The 15,841-nt window shown below is 37.0% G+C and overlaps 1 protein-coding gene across 7 annotated transcripts in view; it reads left to right on the plus strand.

Moving 5' to 3' along the window:
• Positions 1-1,131: 1,131 nt before the first annotated feature.
• LOC592519 (thyroid adenoma-associated protein homolog) overlaps positions 1,132-15,841 on the plus strand; it is a 57,035-nt gene continuing 42,325 nt past the window's right edge. Inside the window, exons 1-10 of one of the 7 annotated variants that reach the window (XM_030999841.1) lie at positions 1,132-1,247; positions 2,442-2,671; positions 3,510-3,690; positions 6,858-6,927; positions 8,682-8,875; positions 9,964-10,125; positions 10,617-11,048; positions 12,393-12,548; positions 13,633-13,734; positions 14,461-14,587. In XM_030999841.1, the coding sequence (XP_030855701.1) occupies positions 1,155-1,247; positions 2,442-2,671; positions 3,510-3,690; positions 6,858-6,927; positions 8,682-8,875; positions 9,964-10,125; positions 10,617-11,048; positions 12,393-12,548; positions 13,633-13,734; positions 14,461-14,587 (1,747 nt within the window). In that variant the 5' untranslated portion in view covers positions 1,132-1,154. Of the gene's footprint in view, positions 1,248-1,522; positions 2,672-3,509; positions 3,691-6,857; positions 6,928-6,996; positions 7,559-8,681; positions 8,876-9,963; positions 10,126-10,616; positions 11,049-12,392; positions 12,549-13,632; positions 13,735-14,460; positions 14,588-15,841 lie in introns of those variants that run through there. The other 6 variants (XM_030999843.1, XR_004066735.1, XM_030999842.1 and 3 more) reach the window with 6 other exon arrangements.

The following is a 15,841-nucleotide window of genomic DNA, read 5'->3' on the forward strand; positions in this document are numbered from 1 at the left end:
GCGCCAAACAAGGTAGCAGCAACTCCCGTCTCTTAAGGTCTTTTGGTATGACCTGGCCAGGGTTTGAACCCTAAACCTCCCGGTACTTTTGAAAGAAAATTATTATTGTTCAGTCTTTTTTATTTAGCCACCTCTCCCCCCCCCCCCCCTTGTTGGTGGACCCTTCTCCAAAGGAGGCATTGTTTTACTTAAAGGTAATACAAAGTTTTGGTATGGGGTCATGAATTTGGTTCAAATGAACCTATTTGGAAGCATATGCAATCCTACAATATTCAGTGATCGTTGTCGCAGTTGAAATCGAGTCTAAAGTTATGAGATTGTAAATAATTTATGCTGTACAGCTCTCAAGCTCAAAGTCAAGGTCAAAAATATTAATTAAGCTATAAAACAATGTTTCTTGACAAAAATTGACCGATTAGCTATTCTCGTTTGCAAATTATATATCACAACTACATATTCTGAGATTTACATGGTCGCAGCTACCATTGTACGGCCGTAGGCGCTATTTGAAATTTATCAAAATTTACCGGGTGCACCGGTAAATTTTTATATTCAAATTTTCTCGAAAGCAAAAGTGTTTTAGGGGCTTAATTTTCTAGTGCTTATAATACATCCACAGGGACATCCAAATATATCAAAATTGTTATGGTTCACTATCCACCCAATTTTCAAAATTTCCCCAAACTTTGTATTACCTTTAAAGGTAAAGACCAGTATTGGAAACGCCCCGATTTCAAAAAATGAAATGGAAGCTCTTATTACCAATCATGTGAAAGAGTATGTTTTGACTAATACATGATGATAAAAATTTTCCCGGGAAACTGCCTACTAATTGATATATTTGGTAAATTAGCTTATCTATTGGTGTGTGAGAGATAAACGCACATGTCGCGCACATGTGCGTAGTCCCATATACATCTTTCTGTGTACAGTGCTTGTAACTTTACGAAGACTGGGCCAAATTTCTTATCATTTTGATGATTCCAGAACCTAGCAGTACACACCAATACTTATATGCTAGATGATCAACCTTTCCTGATCGATTCCACAATGTTTCTTTCACAATGCAATCGCATGACCATAACTGGTCTTTATCTTTAAGAAAGCAAAGCACTAATCCATTTCCATTTTTTATTATTTGTGTTGATTTAGACATGTTCCTAGCTGACTGTAGAAGTGCTGCTGGTCTGATGTTTGCTTTGATCTGCAAGACATGGTGTCCGCTAGGACCAGTTCTTGTTAACATGGTAAGTCGAAAAGGATAACAAAGTAAGTTCAAACTTGTACTTAGTCCCTTCCACGTCACTCAATTTTGCAGCAATTGTCATAATTTCAAGGGTTAACTTTGACTTATAATGACGTGTTGCATGTTTCATGAAGAAATATCTAGAGCAATTAATAACTTCATAACTGCCAACCCTTACAAATATCCGGAATATTCTGATTTTCTGGATTTCTAGGACCTGAAAATTCGAAATATACTGATTTTTCAAATTCCATTTTTTTGTTTTTGTTGTGTGTGTGTGTGTGTGTGTGTGTGCTAAAGCCAAATTAAACTTTTTATTTTGGAAAGCATACCGTGCTAAAGATTCCTAATTCATATTTTCAAATGTTGGCAGGTATGGGACTGTCTTGAGATGGCACGTTCCAAAACAATGATAATTTTCATGGGTAAAAATTAGTAAACTTCCAGTAAAAGTTTCCAAGTAAATAATGAAAGGTATGACGCTGGTCAAACATTACATTATCATACCGTCAACCCTTCTGAATAATCCGGAATATGCCAATTTGTAGTATTTTAAGGACCTGAAAATTTGGAATATTCTGATTTTTCAAATTTTAAACTTTTTTATTAATTTTTTTAAATATTTTTTTTTGTATTGCTAGAGCCAAATTAAGATTGTTTTATCATGTGCTGCGATTAGAGAGTTCACGTATTGCGTGCCTTGAATGGCTGCATGATTGAGCAGCGAATTTGTATTCGCGTTTTTGTACAGAAACCGCGTATTGCCAGTTACACTGCCGCTGCATACATGTGCGAACGCCTATTTAGGGTACAGACTTCTTATTTTCGAAGGCATACCGCGCTAGAAATTCCCAATTCTTTTTTTCAAATGTTGGCAGGTATATGCATTAGTCATGAGTCAGAGTTCATGGGATTATTCCTGAAAAGGAATCCTCATGCCCATAAAAGGTGAAGGGAAAGGGTGAATGGGGAGCAAGTAAACATCCGTTGGACAGAAATTTCCAAGGAGTAACGCATACATGGATCTGCCCCTACATGGATCGCATACATGGATCGCATACATGGATCTGCCCCTGTGTATTTAACCCAAAAAGGGTTAATTGAATATAGTATTCTTCACAAGACAGCTCAAAAAGATCACAACAAAAATTTAGAATATTTGAGTCTTTTCAAGCTGTGGTCATGTTTTCTGCAGGTGACATCCATGTTCCATCATCCAAACACTCCAGCCATTGAGCCAAGCCATCTCCAGCAACTTATACTGAGCTTTGACCTCTATAAGAGTGTACCAGATCTTTGCCGTCTGTATCTATGCCATGGGTTCTTGGTGATGTTAGAACCAAGAGATCTAGTCCAGGATCTTGGGCAGGGTGACACAGCGCTTCTTGATGTACTCTTCCCTGAGATATATCAACTCACAGAATGGTACCTTACAGTTGTTACTTCTTCCCCCCCCCCCCCTATCTTCTAACCTATATTTGCCACACAAATACTCTCCCTTTGCCTCATTGTATTTATCATGTCGAGTCATCTTCTTATCATCTGTCTCCTCCTTCCCTTTCTCTCTCTCTCTCCCTCTCTCTCTCTCTCTCTCTCTCTCTCTCTCACTCTCCCTCTCCCTCACTCTCTCTCTTTCTCTCTCTCTCTCTCTCTCTCTTTAACACTCTTTCTCTTTTTTTCTTTTACTCCATATTTCTCTTTCTCCCTCTCTGCCTGCCTCTCTCAATCAATCTCTGTATATTCTAAATAATAGCTACTGTCTGATACTCATAGTAAAAAAGATCAATTTTGAACTGAAAACTCAGGTATTTAAAATCTTGAGGGGTGATAAGTTTATGAATTAATGGATTTAAAGGAAACCTCTCCCCAAATTATAAATAAGAGCGTGGTCTTCAGGGATGACGGTTTCACATAAATCAAATAGATTTGTTTACTGCTATATTTTAATATTTTTAAATAAATGAGTTACAATTGTTTCCCATTAATATATATTTCTCAACTATGATTTTTCCTTATTGAAAAGTAAAGGTTTTCTTTCTGAATTAAAAAGTCTTTCCAACTGAAGTATACAAGGTTGCCTTGTATGTCACATTATCAAGAAAATGGCTGTGCCCATGTGCACACTTTTGTAAGAATGGTTGTACATTAAAAGGCAGGAATAAATCTCATCATTCACCATACCTACACTTATTCTTTGGGGTGAGGTTTGCCGTAATAAAACATTACATCTTCCAATATATTGTTATTTTCTATTACTATACAGCCTTGCTAATTCCAGTAACTCACTAGCAGCAGCCAGAACACTATGTCAGTGGGTTGAGGTAACAGGAAAGCTAGTGAACAAGGTTGAGTCATCTCATGTCAAGAGTGCCCTCTCTGGTCCATCACCTATCCCGCAGAAGCTACTCCTCTATGTGACTACCCACTGGGACCATCCAGTAGATGTGAGATATCTATCAATGTAGTTGTACCATTTCTTGTGTGACATTTTGATTCATGAAAGATTTGTATTTGGAGAGAGTATTAAGGGAGCGAGAAGATAGAGAAAGAGAGACAGAGACAGACAGACAGACAGAAAGAGGGACATACAGATGGAGATGCTTTGGAGTAAAAAAAAAAAAATGTAGAAGTGTGATATGGAGAGAGGAGAGAAATGTTGGGGTATTGAGAAAGACAGCAAAAGTAGAAGAAAAAAATTGTTTGAGTGCAAAGGTAGAAAAGGTTATGAAAAGGAGACTTGATCATCATGATCATCTATACAGGAGTGTAGGATATCCTGTAGGTCTCCCGGTCAGATCACTTGGTACATTAGTAAAAGTCTATAAATCAGTGCATGCGTGGATGTCAGACTATGCTATTACAAAGTTTGTATGACCAAAAAAATTCCAAGCTGTGTTTAAATGAATCAATGCTTTAGCAGTTACTAGAGACACTGGTAAATTGTTCCAAGACTGGATGACCCGTTTGCTAAAAAAGTTACTCCTGACATTCAATCGACAGCAAGTAGAGAATAACTTAAATGAATGGCCTCTTGTTCTCTGATACTGTCATATCACAAAAAAGCATTCTGGATCGAGTCTATCTATACCGTGAAATATCTTGAAAACCTGGACCGTGTCCCCTCTTTCCCTCAGGTAATGTAAAGAGTAGAGATTGAGCCATTTAAGCCTTTAGCTGTAAGATAGGGCACTGAAACCTGGGAACAGCCTCGTCGCTCTACGTTGCACAGCCTCAATTCTCCTGTCATCAGTGATGAACCTAGGGCTCCAAGCAACACTACAGTATTTCAAATGAGGACCAACCATCGCCTTATACAAAGGCAAAAATATGTCGGGTTCAATATTAACAATGCACGCTTGATAAGGCCCAGCATTTGGTTGGCTTTCTGGATAGATGCAAAGATGTGTTGACGAAAAGTGAGTTCACTGTCACTTAGAACACCAAGATCCCCTTCAGATTTAACATCTTCCAATACGACATTCTCCATTGAGTAGGAACAGTGCAGGTTATTATTTCCTGTGTGGAGAGTTTTATACATGTACTTCTGGAAATTCAAAGGAAGTCGCCAATCAAATCTTCTTGTAACAATCTGCAGAAGTCTGTATTTGGTACTCTTGGTAAATCTTGGCGTCATCGGCATAAAGCTGTGTGAGGCTTGTCAAACTATCTGGCAGATCATTAAAGTGGACATTCAAAGAAAATCCCAAATATGTCAACTAAATGTATTACTAGAAACTGCAGGCCTGATAACAAAAAAATTTTTTTTAATCGGTTTCCCGATTTTTTTTCTTCTTCCCAATTTCTAAAATTTTTTTTTTTAAAAAATGGCTATGTTTATTGGTTTTTGTCCAAGTCAAACATCCAAGTTCAATAAAAAAAATGAGTGCTGTTATCAGAACAATCAATCTCACTGAATGAATTTACACAGTTTGGACTGTTTGGTCATATCGATTGGTAGCTGGCATTGTTCTGCCCTGCACTGGTAAAAGATATCTGAGCTGAAAAACTGGCCTGTTGCAGATTTTAGCTTTTAATTGTGAATCTACCCTATTAAAATACTTAAATGAAGACTTAATCATGGTATTAATTTGTTATTGTATCCCCCTGCAGTATGCCGGTGGGGTCCTTTGGATTCAGCAGCGTTATGCCGGGGCGTCCGCCGCGTCATATTCTTGTGTGCGCTCTAACTGCCACATTCCTTGACGGATTTCTTTCAAGTTTTGTATGGAGGTGTATCTTTGTATAATCTACACACCTATAACTTTTGGTGATGCTGCCCCCAGTGTTCCGTCTTCTATAGGTAAAAGGCCATATTTTTGTAGATGGTTTGTGTGCAAACATTTCTGAAGGGATTTTGTTCAAATTTAAAAAAAAGTTGTATCTTGGTATAATCTACAAGCCTATAGATTTTGGTTATGCTGCCTCCAGTGTTCCGTCTTTTATAGGGTCAAAGGTCATATTTTGATAGATGCCTTGTGTGCACTCTAGTGTGCGGTCTAACTGCATCATTTCTCGATGGATTTCTTTCAAATTTTGTATGGAGGTGTATCTTGGTATAATCTACACACCTCTAACTTTTGGTGATGCTGGCCCCAGTGTTCCGTCTTCTGTAGGGTAAAAGGTCATATTTATGTGGATGGTTTGTGTGCGCTCTATAGGCCACATTTCTCAAGGGATTTCGTTCAATTTTTGAACGAAGGTGTATCTTGGTATAATCTACAATCCTATAGATCTTGCTGATGCTGCCTCCAGTGCTCCGTCTTTTATAGGGTCAAAGGTCATATTTTGATAAATATCTTGTGTGCACTCTAGTGTGCAGTATAACTGCATCATTTCTTGACAGATTTCTTTCAAATTGAGTATGAAAGTGTATGTTGGTAAATTCTATGTACCTATAATATTTGGTGATGCTGCCAACAGTGTCCCGTGTTTTATAGGGTTAAAAGGTCATATTTTGGTGGGTGTCTAGTGTGCGCTTTGCAGGTCATATTTCATGACGGATTTCTTTCAAATTTTGAATGGAGATGTATCTTGGTATAATCTACACCTCTACACATCTACATCTACACCTTGTTTCGTCTTCTATATGGTCAAAGGTCATATTATTTTATGCGCTCTAACTGCCACATTTCTTGACGGATTATTCTCAAATGTTGTATGGAGGTGTGTCTTAGTACAATCTACACATCTTTAGTGTTTGGTAATGCTGCCACCTGTGTTCTGTCTGTTATAGGGCCAAAGGTGATATTTTGGTGGCTGTCTTTTGTGCGCTCTAACCGCCACATCTCTTGACAGATTTCTTTCAAATTTTCTAAAGAGATGTATTATACTCTAATCTACACACATAAAGTTTTGGTGATGCTGCTCTTAGTCTTGACAATTGTGGTGATGTCTACGTCATCCTTTTGTTTCAGGGAGAGGGGATCTTTGTCCCTCCTTCGAACATAAGGATGACACAAAATCGCTGCCACTGCCGGGGGATACATTCGCATTGCGCGGCAATACAGATTGCGATATTTCTAGTTCAAATGAAATTTAGAATAATAACTAAATTCATATCAATTTATTATAACTCTAAACTACCAGTATGTTCTGTTCTCTCTCTTTACAGGGTATCCGTCATCAGACTAAAGCAATATTTGAAGGTGTAATGAAAATACATGTAAAGACTGTCAATGGAGGTGAGATTAAGAAGGTTGAGTTTAAGACAGTAATGTCCAATGGAAAATAAATGAAATGAAATTCTTTATAGTATTCTCAATATTTAGCCTAGTATAATCATGAGAGAGGGCAAAAGTAATGTTGAAAGTCTGAATTTGGATGTGAATAGATCTGAAATGACTAGGACATGGTACTAATGTCCTTTGGAAGGCATTAATATACATTTGCCAATTCGTACTCAGGAGAGAAATGGGGACCTAGTAGGATGACGAAAGTCTTTGAGTTAGTAATTGCCATATGCTGTCACAGTGACCATATGGTAGGAATACTCCCCAGGGAGTAGAGATAGTGCACATTGTGCATGAATGGCCGGGGCAATAATATCTGTAAAGGGCTTAGAGATGGTTTTTCGCATTAAGCGCTATATGAATCCAGATTATTATTATTATTAACTGGGCAATCAACATTTTATGAAGATATAATTTTGCTAGTTTGATAACTCATTTACAAGTAGTGCACTTCATTCTTATTGTGACTTTTGTGAGATCTTCAGTTTTAATCGTTGTAATCATAACTGTCTTGTTAACTGTTTAACCCTCGTTCAGATGTAACGCAGTGAACCACAGCGTTCTTTTATTCTTCAATATTTTTGTAAGTGTAATTTGCTTTACATTTCTGTCAGTGTAGGACCTTAGTTGTATGCAGTTACAATTCACTTACCTACACGTTGTAAACAGAATTGTGCGGCAGTTTACCACTTCATGTGTGAATGACCCTTTACCTGTACTAGTGAATGACAAGTGGAGGTTGTTTGCAATGAAGGCCTCTAGATATACCACTTCATGTGTGAATGACCCTTTACCTGTAACAGTGAATGACAGTGGAGGTTGTTTGCAATGAAGGCCTCTACATATATCACTTCATGTCTGAATGACCCTTTACCTGTACCAGTGAATGACAAGTGGAGGTTGTTTGCAATGAAGGCCTCTAGATATACCACTTCATGTGTGAATGACCCTTTACCTGTACCAGTGAATGACAGGTGGAGGTTGTTTGCAATGAAGGCCTCTAGATATATCACTTCATGTCTGAATGACCCTTTACCTGTACCAGTGAATGACAAGTGGAGGTTGTTTGCAATGAAGGTCTCTAGATATATCACTTCATGTCTGAATGACCCTTTACCTGTATCAGTGAATGACAAGTGGAGGTTGTTTGCAATGAAGGCCTCTACATATATCACTTCATGTCTGAATGACCCTTTACCTGTATCAGTGAATGACAAGTGGAGGTTGTTTGCAATGAAGGCCTCTACATATATCACTTCATGTCTGAATGACCCTTTACCTGTATCAGTGAATGACAAGTGGAGGTTGTTTGCAATGAAGGCCTCTACATATACCACTTCATGTCTGAATGACCCTTTACCTGTATCAGTGAATGACAAGTGGAGGTTGTTTGCAATGAAGGCCTCTACATATATCACTTCATGTCTGAATGACCCTTTACCTGTATCAGTGAATGACAAGTGGAGGTTGTTTGCAATGAAGGCCTCTACATATATTCTCTTATTTGTGTGATAAAAGATACAGAAATTCAAAGTGCACTATGCCTGTCATTTTATCTTGCTAGAGTATTTTTTAGACTGCATACTGCATCATGGACGAATGGAGCCAAAGCATTATGGATCTCTAACTGAATTACATTGATAGTTTGAGTGAACAAAAATCTTCTTGCTCTCTCTCTCTCTCTCTCTCTCTCTCTTGTATACTAGTTTCTGTACACCAAGACCCTTTCATACTAGACACCCTGTCCACACTGCTAAGCACAGACTGGCATACAAGGGGCAAGTATGGACCACTAGGATGCATTTTTGAGATGGAAGGAGCATCAAATGTGATCAACCTCTATCCAGGGGTTCTTAAACAACTTCTGGCAGTGATGGGTGAACACGCTATGGCAACTCATGTAAGTTTAATCATCATCATCATTAAGCGTATGCTTAAGTGACCAACTGTATAGAAAAATGACCTGTCTATAAAGGCCACATTTCTTTTAGTAACCTGTACGTAATACCACACATAGGAGCATCACTTTCCTGGCTGTGTACTAAAAGCTGTGCTTTTTATTCTCAACATTTCAAAAACCACTGTACAAAACTCCACTGATTTCACTAAAAATCGGTACTTTAGTGACAATTGATGACACCTAAAGAGCAGTAAAATCCATTTTTTTCAACTTAAAGATGTTAAAAAGAATAATTTAAAAATTCAAATTGTAAGTCTACTGTCAAACTTTGCTTACAGCCGCATCGGCATGATTGTATGCAGTCTATGCAGTATTGTGTGGTGTGTGTATTTGTGTATGGGTCTAATAATACCTGCCTCACAGCAAGCATGCAGTGCTAGAGGTCAATACGCATTAGCATTGACTCTCTATGCTTTGCTGGAGTGCGTAATACCACCTTCATATAAAGACCACTTTTACTGTTTCCTTTAATTCATCTTTATATACAGGTTGGACTTTTGATCAGAATATTTTATTGTTCTTTTTGTGTTGCCTTCTATTTTGATATGTGTAGATTTGCTGTTTATTTTGCAATGGTATGAAGTGTTGCTACAGTGTTTCTGTCACAACTGGGTATGTCCAGAGGACTTTGACATGTTTTACTAGATTAAGTTGTTTGACCAACTCCCTCATAAATACAATAATTAATACCAGAAACCAAGGTATATTAATTTAATAAATTCATTAATCATTATAATAGCATGAATTGAATAATCACAATATGATGGCTAATTGGCTATGTGATATAATACGCACATGCGCACAGTATTGACAGTAATAAGGTAGTCACACTAACAACAGATGGAACAAAAATATTATATTACCCCAAGTGACCAAGAATTGGATAGTGTTTAGGTTAATTTAGGGTTAGGTATAGATTGTGGCTTAAGGTTAACGTTAACAAATTCAGGTAAAATAAGAAATGAACAGCAGGGCATTTGTCACCAGAGCATGTGTCATTGCACTTTTTTGTTGTTTTTATAATGCAGTCATGTGAAGTGATAGAGAAACTGTTCAACCAACACAAGAGGGAGCTACAGCATACGGAGGGTAACTCTTCCCTCCTGTGGAATGAAACTTGGGTTGTACCAATCCTCGCTGTCTTGAGTGACCAAACCAAACCCAGCAAACAGAAAGGATTCATTATTGATGTGAGTTATATAACTACATTTCTGAAAGATAGCAATATTCTTCTTGTAAATTTGAACTACCCTCTGAACTGGTCGAAATAGTCTTGAACTAAGCAATAATGGAACAAAAGATATATTTGTTATGTAAATATTTGTAAAATATTTGTGTAAACTTCTAGTTGAAATCTCTCAAATTAATTATTAAACTCAATCAGCATTATCGTTGTAATTGATAAATTTAGTCTGTGTTGGAGGTAGTATATGAGGACTCGTATAAAATATTAATGAATGTTCTTTTATGTAGCAATAGTTCCAGTTACAATAACCGATCAGAGTGCTTTACATTGTACTTCCCTAGTCATGGAATTCAATTACAGTTCTGCACTGCCAGTGCACTTTCTCCTCACAGAGCAATCCAGCCATTTTATAGGGATACTTTCAGAGTTATCATTATTATTGTTTGATTGTAAACTGTTTTTTAAAAAATTACATTTTTTTTACTTCAAATATAGTACCTCATCCCCAAACTTCTCAAATGCAGTCCACCAAGCCTTGCCTTCATCATACAACACCTGAGCTCTCAGGAGCCTTTCAACGCTCCAAGAATGAAAGAAGGCAACCCTTCTCAAACTCAACCTCTTACAGCTGATGCTGTCAGGAGTAAGGAATGTTTCCATGGCAACCACGAATCATCATCCTCATCCTGTGATGGTGGTAAATTGGGGGCGCTTCTATCATGTCTGAAGACGGCTAGGTCTCTAGGATTGCTCAAGAGTGGTCAGGATGCAGATACGACAAAGAAAGAGAAGAGACAAGAGAGAGTAGAGGAAAAGAAAGAAGAGGGGTTGGATTCGAGAGGAAAGGAAGATGAGGAAGCGAGATTATGGAAGGGCCTTGTACCTGTCAGACTTCTCTGTCAAGCTCTCAGTCACTCCACTGATCAGGTATGGAAGATTGTTTGACGACACATACTCCATAGACGATTTCTCCTCGCCCATTTACCCACAGTCACTAAAGTCCTTACTTCAACCCGAGATCATTAATTCTGTGAGATATTATCGATATCTATAATATTAATTGGCACAGCAAAGTATTGTCTACAGTTATTATGTTGTGTTGTAGTGTAGTACCGCCTTGCATAACTTTGCTCTTTCTGTATGACTTACATGTAGGTTCTGCATGCGCATAGTATCACCCTTGCATTCCTCAATATCAGAAATAAAAACAAAAAGTTATGGCAGTCTTTCTACATAATTTGAAAGCAGTAAATGTCTTTTCCATCGCATCATAAGTTCAGCATGTTGATCTTAATTCCTATTGGTGTGGGAAAAATTCTTGTTCAGGGACCTAGTCCCTGCCCAAAATTTTCAAGTCACACTCAGGTTCTGCATAGCCTTTAATGACTCGGGTCTAACTACACCTTGCATGGTGAATTTGAGCAAATATAAAACAAGATCAGAGGAGGAGGAAAAATATATTCATCAAGTCGTTCGTAACCTCGGCGTCACTGTTGATAATGTACTGAATATGAAACAACACATCAGGAATACTTGTCGGACGGCTGCCTTTGGTATCTCCAGGATTAGTAAACTTCAAAAATATTTGGACAGACAGTCTACAGAATGATTGATCCATGCTTTTGTGACTTCTCATTTAGATTATTGTAACGGATTGTACTTTGGCTTACCCAATTCCACCATTTCTCCACTCCAACGTATTCCAAACATGGCAGCCCGTCTCATTACCAAAATCAGAAAATATGAACACATAACTCCCATTCTTAGACCTCTTCATTGGCTACCTTTTTTTAACTCGCATTCAATTTAAGATTCTTTTGTTAGTATTCAAAATTTAACATGGTTATGCTCCATCATATTTAAACGACCTTCTCAAACCTATTGTTCCATCTCACTTTCATTACGGTCAACTACACATGCTAATTTCCAATACGCCCCTGGTCCCCGAGCCATTACCCATTACAGAGATCGTACTTTTACTATTGCAGCCCCTTGATTATGGAACAGTTTACCAATTATTATTCGACAATCCCCATCTGTAGAGTCTTTTAAGGCAAGTTTGTGAAGTATTTTTTGTTTAATAGTAAATTATAGGGCAATTTTGTTTAGATAAGTTTTTAATTATCTGTAATGTTATTATAAGAATTATGTATTATTATTGCTGTATGTTTATTTTACGTTGTACTTTGTTGTATTAAATATAATTTATTATTATTATCAAATTGGGATCTGATATGGTTATCACTATCCTGCTGCGCTTTTATCTTTCAGATTCGAATTGATACTATCGGTCTCCTGTGTGACTCTAACAAGACAACAGAAGATGTCTCTGAGATAGATCTCTCTCTTCTCATCTTCTCCCTTCCTCTCAATCTTAACAATCCATCTCCATCTTTCAGGCAACAACTCATTAGTCATATCAAGAAAGTAAGTACAATATATTCTCCCTCCTCTCTCTCTTCTCTCTCTCTCTCTCTCTCTCTGCTTCTGTCTCCCTTTCTGTCTCCCCCTCTCCTCTTCTGTCTCCCCCTCTCCTCATCTTCACTCAACCCTCAATCTCAACAATCCCTCTCCATCCTTTGAAGGGATCCGGTAACTTTGTCTTAGGAGAACTATAGCGCTTGGAGAGGATGGGTGGCCACCCATCCTCTCCAAGCGCTATAGTTCTCCTCAGAACTATAAGCTAAGAAAGATAACCAACAGTCTTTTTCAAGACTACACCAACAGACCCTAAAGAAAGATTACCGAGAGTCCTTGTCAGGACTCCTCAATCCTCCCTCTTTCTCACATGGTGCATCCACAAGCCTACTGTATACATCTTTCTTTAAATACCGCATATCAGATTCTAGGCCTCTGATTGGTCAAAATTGCAGGCATGAAATTCGTTACTGACTGGGCATAGTTCTCCTTGGGTGTACTATGCAGGCCTGATAATTACCTGATTTTTTCCTGATTTTTTCCTGATTTTGTTTTTCTTCCCGATTTTATCCTGATTTTCCCCTTATTATCTCTATTCTTCCTAATTTTTTCCCAATTTCTTACTCAAAAGGGGGGAAATATTGTTAGATGTCATTCCCCCCCCCCCCCCGAATCCTCTTCTTTCTTTTTTGTTTACTCAAGGGGGGCGTGGTTGAGGGGACCAAAAAAAGTGCTCATTTTCACCCCTGACTATGCAAGGACACAGTTTTTGTGCATAAAGTTAACACACAGTGAGACACGCGCACTGCTCATAGACGGGTAAATATCCCTAGACTCTACATAGAAATACATTTTGATAAGCATATTTTGAGAATAGACACGGAAGATGCGGTATATGCAACAAATATTGACTCCTTATTTTTTGAGCCACAGTTAAAACAAAAAGCTCCTCTGTGATCTTGAGATGGCACAGTACAGTTTCAAGATCACCTTGAACAATCATTTTAACACTCACAGCAGTCAATATTTGCCTACTAAATTGTGATATGTGTGATTCCTTTGATATGATGTGCTTTTTAACTTTTTCTTTCAGCTTCTTTTTCGCTTGAGAGAAAGTGGAAGAATCCTTTTCAAGAAATCACAGAGAGCTCAAGATCTCCAGGATTATCACTCAAGATTACTTCTAAAGTATAAGGTTTGTTTCTTCTCTACTAAAACCTTGGAGATTTATGTAGGCAAATGCTTGTCGTCCTGTAATCTGGACCCTACAGTGCACTATTTTTTTAAAAGTTATGACAAATAATTATGGGAATTAATAATGATAATAATAATAAATTTATATAGCGCAGCTTTTATACAAAACATATTCAGCTGCGCTGAGTTTAGGATATGTTTTTCCATCTGATTTTATTCTGTGTGTGACATTGATATCTTGAACTTCGTATAGTACAATTTTCTGGTCCTTCTACCTATCAGAAATTGATAGTTCTTTTGACATAAAAGCAAGGTTACGCTATTCTTTTGCTTTAGAACCAACCTTCAAATATCTTTCTAAATAGAAACCTTACTAAGTTGAATTATACTTTGTGATATCCTTTTATTCTATTGCCTTGTAATTCTTTGTCATGATGTAATGTGTTCCCTAATATTTTGAAGCGCCTTGAGCATTTAATTAAAATGGATAATGGTGCTTATATAAATCTCATGTATTATTATTATTATTATTGATAGGAAATTGTCTCATATAGAAACCTATAGAACTTATAAAACAATGCAAAAACAACACTTGTTTGAGCTGGAAAAATCTGTATTGCATTTATAACAATGAGTCTAAGAATGCTGATGTATCTGTGAGAGGTTTTCAGATTTATTGTTGATTAATTTGCTTCATGATTCTTTTGTTTTTACTTCCCCATTGTAGGATTTCCTTGATTGGTTATGTTCAGTGATGTTTCATAGTCTAAGGCCAGGGTTTGGTTATGCATGTAGAGCTACTTCACTCCAGGCCCTAACAGCAATCCATGCAACCTTCACGTCTTCAATCAATGGTAAATTAAGCCTTGTTCATATATGACATGGTAAACCGTCTCAATACACTGCCACAGTAAAATTAAATGACACAAACACAGTAAACTTCACATCTTCAATCAATGATAAATTAAGCCTTGTTCATATATGACATGGTAAACCGTCTCAATACACTGCCACAGTAAAATTAAATGACACAAACACAGTAAACTTCACATCTTCAATCAATGATAAATTAAGCCTTGTTCATATATGACATGGTAAACCGTCTCAATACACTGCCACAGTAAAATTAAATGACACAAACACAGTAAACTTCACATCTTGAATCAATGGTAAATTAAGCCTTGTTCATATATGACATGGTAAACCGTCTCAATACACTGCCACAGTAAAATTCAATGACACAAACACAGTAAACTTCACATCTTCAATCAATGATAAATTAAGCCTTGTTCATATATGACATGGTAAACCGTCTCAATACACTGCCACAGTAAAATTAAATGACACAAACACAGTAAACTTCACATCTTGAATCAATGGTAAATTAAGCCTTGTTCATATATGGCATGGTAAACCGTCTCAATACACTGCCACAGTAAAATTAAATGACACAAACACAGTAAACTTCACATCTTGAATCAATGGTAAATTAAGCCTTGTTCATATATGACATGGTAAACCGTCTCAATACACTGCCACAGTAAAATTAAATGACACATACACAGTAAACTTCACATCTTGAATCAATGGTAAATTAAGCCTTGTTCATATATGACATGGTAAACCGTCTCAATACACTGCCACAGTAAAATTAAATGACACAAACACAGTAAACTTCACATCTTGAATCAATGGTAAATTAAGCCTTGTTCATATATGGCATGATAAACTCTCGAAACATTACTATAGTAAAATTCAATGACATGAACACACTAAACTTCACTTTATCCTAAAACTATTTTTAGTATAATTTTAGGGGTCTTTGTTATAAGAATAAACTTTTTCCTCACACTCACTTGCCACTCATATATTTAACCAATTGCCTACTGAAACTTTTATTGTTTGAATTGTAATGTGTCATAGACATTATTTCACATGTGAAGTCTAGTTTGTAATATATATTTTTGTTTACTTTTTTCTGTGAATCCATATATTTGTAAGGCTACTGTCTCAAATGTTTTCCAAAGAGAATGAGTTTGATATTTCTGCTCCTATCTTCTAACAAAACTTTATAGATGCATAGGAGTTGGCTTTCATAGGAAACTTAA

Source organism: Strongylocentrotus purpuratus, unplaced genomic scaffold, assembly GCF_000002235.5.
Source record: "Strongylocentrotus purpuratus isolate Spur 01 unplaced genomic scaffold, Spur_5.0 spur5_scaffold_5, whole genome shotgun sequence".
Classification (NCBI taxonomy): domain Eukaryota; kingdom Metazoa; phylum Echinodermata; class Echinoidea; order Camarodonta; family Strongylocentrotidae; genus Strongylocentrotus; species Strongylocentrotus purpuratus.